The 7838-nt window shown below is 41.5% G+C and overlaps 1 protein-coding gene across 1 annotated transcript; it reads left to right on the top strand.

Annotated features, from left to right (window-relative positions):
* Positions 1 to 2168: 2168 nt before the first annotated feature.
* On the top strand, positions 2169 to 2837 carry LOC138046030 (cation channel sperm-associated protein 1-like). The gene has a single exon (XM_068892715.1). It carries the CDS (start codon positions 2169 to 2171, stop codon positions 2835 to 2837), a length of 669 nt encoding a protein of 222 aa, XP_068748816.1.
* The last annotated feature ends 5001 nt before the right edge of the window (positions 2838 to 7838 follow it).

Genomic DNA, 7838 nt, shown 5'->3' with positions numbered 1-7838 from the left:
CAGGGCTTCCTGATAAGTTTTTGTTGGGAAAATAATACGTAGAGCCCACCTGAAGGATGTTTTGCCAAACGGGCATTGCGTACTCAAGTACAGGCCTGATGATAGATAGATAAAACTTAACTAATTCACTCATAGAAGCTCCACTACGTTTAAGAACTCTAAGAGAACATGGGAGTTTCATTACACCAAGTAATTTATAGGTTGACACTCTCAATAACTTTATAATAATTACCAATAATAAAAGGATTAAGTATAAGATCATGATAATCAGTCCGTGCCCTAAAGTGTTGCCACCCACATCGATTGAAAGTGATCTCAGACCAATTGCATTAACATGTACACTTGCAAAAGTAATGGAGGGTTTCGTTCGCGACCGTCTTGTTAAATCAGTGTCTAGTGAACTTGATCCTCGCTAATTGCACAAGCCGGCCACTCCACTAGAAAGACCCATCAATTTTGTTGAAAGTTTTCCTTTGTCAATAACTCTAACCACTCCAAAGTTCATTTTCTGTCCATCCGACACTTTTATCTTGGATTCAACCTTCAAATTGCTTGAAACTCTTTGTCAAAGTCGAATCAGTCGCACTTGCCCAAGAAAGGTAAATTTATTTTGAAATAAATAGGAATGCACGTTTATATGCAAAGAGGAAATGTTTGTAAAAATGCCAGTGTCGGGTTATCAGTACTTGCACGTACTTGCTTGATTAATCGCCTTGGCGCTTTTCTCTGGGCGCTTATCAAATTTTTGGTGATTCATATGTACTGATTATTAAAACTCATCACTTTTCCCCCGAAAAAATACAGGGGCAAGAAGAAGAGGAAGAAGAAGAAGAACAGAAAAATTGTCACGTTGAAAATGTAATTTCAAGTTACAATATGGTTTTGGTGGCAAAAATCGGCACGTATTTTAAAGTGGCATTCTCAGATGCAGGGCTTATTCCGGGGAAAGGTGCTTAATCGTATATCTTCCCTTTCAGATGTGGCGCTTGCTCGAGAAGATATAGTGAATACAAAAGACGTTAGATAGATTTAGTCTTAGTACTAGGACCAACTAACAGTAGTAATATGACTTTCACATGAAAAGGAAAATATATCGTAAGTACTCTTGCTTGGAAGATGGAACAAAGCAAACAGAAACATTTCGAAGGGCATAAAATGTCTCCTGCTTTAAGGTATCAAATAAGAAAAATAACAAAGACTTCAGTTTACTCTGTAAAGACTCGAGACCCGAGAGTCAAATTTAGTAAAACATCGCCCATAATTCAAAGTCTTTCTTGCAAACGCAAGAAAACAACGTTAAAGTAGTATCCGGTTTTGGTCTTTTATTTTTGTCGCTATGAGGGCAACTTATCTTAAGTTTCACTCGTGCAAACTCGATGGAACAACTTCTGCCATCCAAAAATGTCAAAACATTTTACCAAAAACTTTTATCTATTACTAACAAAGTCAGCCGAAATTTCATAATTTTGTTTTTTAACGAAGCTGACTGTCAGGAAATGCCAGCATGGCACCTTTCCTTACATGGTCAAAACACACTTGTTTTCTGAAACCAAAATATCTTGTGCTTGTAGGGATGCTGCTGAACTGGAAGGAAGTGAAATATCCTAAATTTAAGTTATAGAACACCCAGAAATCTAAGCAACGATTGCGAAAATGTCAACGGAAACTCCACTTCGAAATGTATCACGTCTTTCGCGCCGCATTGTATTCTTTGATTGCAGTCACGAGATAAGACGACCGTGTTGGCGCCAAAACAATATAAAAATGTAGATGAAAGACTTTTCACCCTGATGGCCGCTGTGACGTCAGGTGCAAACAAAGAATAGCCTGCGGGGGACCCTGCGGGGACTATTTCAGCACTCGCTCTTTCTCCATTCAGCGCTCTTTCCCTACCCTTTTAGCGCTTGCCGCTACGCATGCCAACATTGTACAATATAAGCAAACTATCGTATAACTGCTCGGTTGGTACGATCGATTAAACATAGAAAATGAACGGTTCATTGTCGTGTGCTCTTGTTGTTAGGCCTTTACACATTCTGCCGGCAGAATTTCGTGAATAATTGGGCCTCAGGAACAGAAAATATCATGGGCCATTTTTGCAGGATTTGGAGCGTTCAACCACGATGGCATGAACCACTGTGACATGAACCACGATTGCATGAACCACGATGGCAATAAACCACGCTTGCATGAACCACCAAAGCATGAACCACGATGGCATGAGCCACGATGGCATGAACTACGATGGCAGTATGGACCACGATGGCAGCATGAACCACCATGACATGAGCCACCATGGCATGAACCACGATGGCAGCATGAACCACCATGACATGAGCCTCCATGGCATGAACCACGATGGCAGCATGAACCACCATTGCATGAACCACGATGGCAGGAACCACGCTTGCATGAACCACCATAGCATGAACCACGATGGCATAAACCACCGTGACATGAACCACGATGGCATGAACTACGATGGCAGTATGGACCACGATGGCAGCATGAACCACCATGGCATGAACCACCATGACATGAGCCACCATGGCATGAACCACGATGGCAGGATGAACCACCATTGCATGAACCACCGTGACATGAGCCACGCTGGCATGAACCACGATGGCAGCATGAACCACGATTGCATGAACCACCATTTCATGAACCACCGTGACATGAGCCACCATGGTATGAACCACGATGGCAGCATGAACCACCATAGCATCAACCACAGTGACATGAACCACGATGGTATGACTACGATGAACCACTATGGCATTAACCACCATAGCATGAACGATTGTTCGGCCGGAACGAAGCGCCAGAAATGCTAGCCTCCTTCGCAGCCGTTTTTAGGCTCTGTTGGGGACGAACCGAGCCTAAAAACGGCTAGAGAAATGCAGGAATACTGTACGATCTATAGCTGCATTTGCATGTTGAGGCACGAGACATTTCCAACCTCTCAGCGAACCAAGACACTTTGTCGAAAAAGAACCCAGATAATTTAGGGGCCTTCTTTTCGCTCAATAGTTGAGGCATCCAACCAGTGAACGGAGGTTGTAGGTTCGAGTCTTTCCCCCTTGATGCAACTAGTTTACAGCAAAACATGAAATTAGTGGAAGCAATAGTTATAAAAGCTTTCACATTTTTTGCTAGTGTGAATTAAAGTGCCGACTACACGTTCAACATTATAACCGATTCAGGGAACGAAAGGAGTCGAATTCTGTATTATTCAGAAGGCCTTATAAACTCTGCATTGGGAAAAGATTTAAGTGTACAGACAAGTCATCCATTACGTGTGCCTTAAATATGTTATATTCGTGCGACGATTGTCACGATTGCTATATTAGAAACGCTTGTAAAGGCTGTAAAGGCTGAGGTCGTAGTTGTAATTTACAAGGACGGAATACCAAAACGATAATCCAACTAAATCACTTATCCTGGTGCGTAAGTGAACAGATTTATTGAAGCACAGATCAATGTTCCTTGCACGAAGGTCACAACTCGATACCACGAGATAAAAGAATCGACGGAATCGAGTGACAAGTCAAAAGGTTGATACAGAGTCGCTAGTTGTCGGTTCGAACTGAAAGCGATAAAATCAAATGAGAACTTATTTAGAAAAATTACACCAGACAGATATAGGTACAAATAAAACTAAACTAGATACATTTCCAAATAAGCGAAAGAGAACCCGATTCCACTAGAAAATACACTAAATAAGCCTTAAATTGCGAGGAAAGTAATACGACGATTTAACTCTTGGTAGAGTGGTTTTCAATTGAGTGTCGAAAGTAATTAGATAATTACTTTGGTTTAAGATTACTTCACTCGCGCCACTTTTTCAACCAATCAGAAGTGAAACCAAAACCAATCATGGCTCGCGCGTGCACATTTGCCCGCGTTTTGTGTCGGCTACGTGTAATTACTTCGTATTTTGATTGGTTTATTGGATTGTCTCCGTCCTTTTTGATTGGCCAAAGTAATTACTTTGGTTTTATGACACTCGATTGAAAATCGCTCTATCAAGCAGTCAGCAGACTCATGCTCAAGAGTAGCGATTAATCTGGGGGGGACTTCCATACAAAAAGGACGGGGGTATTCGTCGGAAAATTTGAAAAGAACCCCGAACAGGTACCAAGATTATGTCTTGTGGGCATGGCATGAATTTTTTTCACCCCTTAGAGGCACCAAATTATGGGTTTTAATTAGATAAAATTAAAAATAAGTTAATTGTCAAATGTCTCCTGTGAAACTTTTTCAGCTCAATACCCTAAAAAGTACCACTAAAGCTCCCGCTGTGGACCTTTTGAGGCTGAACACCCTAAGAGGTACCAAAACCGCTTTTTTTTTTAACTCCTGAAAGGTACGACGAGCACCCCCGTCCGTTTTAAATGGGAGTCCCCCCAGGGGGGGGGGGGGGGCGATTATGGACTTAAATAAATTACTGTAGCTTGTGATGAAAAAACTAAATAGATTCCTTGCATAAACAAAAAGGATAACGATATTGCAAATGAATACCAAAACTAAGCGAAAACCTTTCTAATGGTGAAATCGATACGGGAAACTATACGGTATTGGAAACCTTTACTCACTTTGGTTTGCACACACACCGATGATATTTTGATTCAGTCCAAGCTAAGTTTGATTGTAGGTGAGCACGAGTGTAGATAGAAATAAAGCCCCATTGACTGACTGAGGTTAATACCAAAGGGTCTAGCTACACCAGAACTGAACTAACTGAGCTGAACTGAACTGAACTGAACTAACATGATTCGAACTAACGTGATTCGTGAACCACTGTGTTTTGCGTGATGAATTTCCGGCCATTTTATTGTTTTAAAAATGTACGTATTGTTTTCGAACGGCTTTGATTAGGTTTTGATTGGACATGGATGTGAATTAATATGGATCGATAAAAGTCATAAAATAGACCACCAATGGCTTTTAAACAAATAAGATAAGACAGTACGTCATCTCTTGTCGCGTACCTCAGAAAGATTGGAACCACGTGCTCTGACGAAGGGATAGGTGAATTTTTCTTCCTTTTATGTGAAGTGCATGAACTAACTATTGTTCGTTAGAGCGGGAATAGTCGGAATATTGTCCAATATTCAGAATATTTTGGCTTTCGTGCAGAGACGATACATACGTGAATACCACGGACTAACTGTGCGTGACTGGTTCAGGAAGTAAGGAAAAACAACACACCCCAAATAATACGTCTCGGTGAATTCAACGACAGTGCATTAACTCAGGAGACTAAAAATCGAATTTTTTTAGAAAACAGTCATCTACAGCGAACGAAAGCGAACCGAGGCACGCAAACACACAAATCTTAGATTATTTGTCTTACTCTAGAAAAAACCAGAAGTAGTAAAGGGTCGCATTAGTTAGAAGTCTAAATGACAGGTCCTGAGATTCCAACCCTCCCGATTTGACGTGTTTCTTTCCGCTTTCCCAATTTTTATCAGATTCTCCCGATTTATCACGAAATTCTGAAAAAAAGGGGAAAAAATAGTCATCTTAAGTATTTTTTTGCGATTTGAGTGTAAAACGTTTAATACGTGTCCTCAGGAGTATCCTATAATGTCTCTCCCAGTCTCCCCATTGAACACCTTTTGTTGAGCAGACTCATAAGGCCAGCAGTCTTACTTCATTTAGCAGCTCCAAAAATGGCGGGACTCCAGTGGTAAGAATAAAGACCTTATAGAATATCACAAAAATGGTGTCAAAATGCAGGAAATGCCACTTGAGAGAAACTGAATTTGCAAATTTCCTGGGGAAGGGGAATTCCCTCTTCCCCCCCCCCCCCCCCCCCCACCCCCTTTACAGGCTCGCGCCTTTAGCGCTAAAAAAGACGCCCCAATTTCCTTCAAAACTCAAAAGGGGTTGGAATCCTTGCAGGTCAGACAGACCTGCGATTTAGATGACCACTCGATCGAAGAGCGAAACTCGGAGGATAAACACCTTATAGAAAGGTTACCAGAAGTGAAAATATTAATTTTTCAATTTCATTTTTATTTTTATGTGAAACGTGATCGTCTCGAATTTCGCGTGAACGTGACAGAATTTTGGATATTATTCGTGATGCGTGAAAAGTCGAAATATTTTTGCGTGACGGAGTTTTACAAAGGGGTATAGGGGACCCTCCTATACGACATCACAGAAACACTGCCTAAGGCTGTCAAGCTTAAGTATGATTCTGTTCGATGCGGTATTTGCAGTCAATCTTTCTTTGGAAAGCAGTATCTGGATCAGCACATAAGGTTCAAGCATCCTGAATGCAGCGCAGACGACAGTGTTCAAGAAGGCTCTGGTCAAAGCATAAGCTTGCAAATCAATAGTACCCCCACTAATGATGATCAAGAAATTGAGGGAAGAATCACCCGAGATGACAGTTCGCGCACTACCAAAGGCGAAAGCCGACGTGGAAGTTCTAACCGCAAATCTTACACGATAGAGTTTAAAAAGCAAAGTCTTGATCTTCTAGATTCAATGAGCAACGCCAAAAATAAATGGAAGAAAGTCGCTGAGGCGAAACAGATCAGTAAGTGTCTAGATATCACATGGAATAAGGCCAGGGACAAAATCCTTGCGGAAGTAGCACGCAACAAACGCAAAGCCAATGCAGGAGGGGTGAGAGAGGCCAGGCTGAGGAGAAAGATGGTTTGCGAAAAGGCCAGAAACAGCGAAAGATACCCGCATGCAGTAAAACTACTTCTCGCAGAATTCAAGCTCAGGCGAGCGAAAGGGAGCAAAATCTCTAAGCTGTGGATTAAATCAAAGATGAAGAAGACAATCGAAAGATGCTACGGAAAGGAAGAGGCGGATAAATTCAAAGCCAGCGACAACTGGTTTCAGCAATCAGTTCAAGCGAAGAAATAATATCTCTAGCTTTGAGACGAAGAACCAACATTCAGATGATGCCAGAGAGACCGTTCAGGAATTTCGTAGGAATTTAAGGAGAGCTGTCCAATCAAAACGACGGAGGAGCAATGCTGTTCCAGGCCGGAAGTACGGACGATGGATGCCACAACAAAGGTGCAATGTTGATCAAGTCTCTCTACTTTTGTTGTTGAGCAAGACAGGACTTATGATTTTTCCGGAAACAAACAGGTCTGGGTTTCTCAGCCAGGCTCCGGTCGTGATAAAAGACAGGCAACTCTTCAACTCTGAATAAGAGCAGAAGGGAAGCAGACTGTTAAGCCAGCCATTATATTTCGAGGTAAGGGGAATGTGTCAACAGAGGAAAGAGATAACTATGACAAAGATATTGACGTTTATTTCCAGCAATGTGCATGGGTTGATTCAGAAATTAACATGAAGTGGGCACAAAACACTCTGAAAAATGGCCTGAAGGGTGATCCTGCAGAAAAGGTTCTGTTTGCAGACAATGTTGGATTCCAGCAGGCACAGAACGTCCATGAAGTTTGCAGAGATTTTAACACTGTAAGTGGTCTATTTGCTGCCTGAAAATCACACGGACAAAGTAAAGCCAATAGATGATGGTTACGGAAAAATGATGAAAAAGAAAATAGGTGAACAGATGGAGAAGTGACTGGAAGAAGAGATAAATCTTGAAAAATGGCATGATAGCAGTCCTGCTAAGACAAGAAGGGTCTTGATGACCAAATAGGCTGGTGCTGCATCATTTGATTAAATGGACACATCAATGTAGATGTTTTGTACATGATTGTCCCTGAACGTATAAGGTTCAAGCCCCTGTGGTCTGATTTCTCATCTCCATTCGCTGTCATCAAATATCCAGTTTTCTCAAAAAGTTTCTTAACAAAAGTGGTTGTCAGAATGTAGCTCCCTCCATAGATTGACAT

The sequence above is a fragment of the Montipora capricornis genome, chromosome 4, assembly GCF_036669925.1.
Source record: "Montipora capricornis isolate CH-2021 chromosome 4, ASM3666992v2, whole genome shotgun sequence".
Taxonomy (NCBI): Eukaryota; Metazoa; Cnidaria; class Anthozoa; order Scleractinia; family Acroporidae; genus Montipora; species Montipora capricornis.
This window is presented reverse-complemented; position numbering and strand designations above follow the sequence as displayed.

Coding starts and splice junctions, on each gene's coding strand:
- LOC138046030 (XM_068892715.1), top strand. CDS start 2,169: ATGGCAATAAACCACGCTTGCATGAACCACCAAAGCATGAACCACGAT.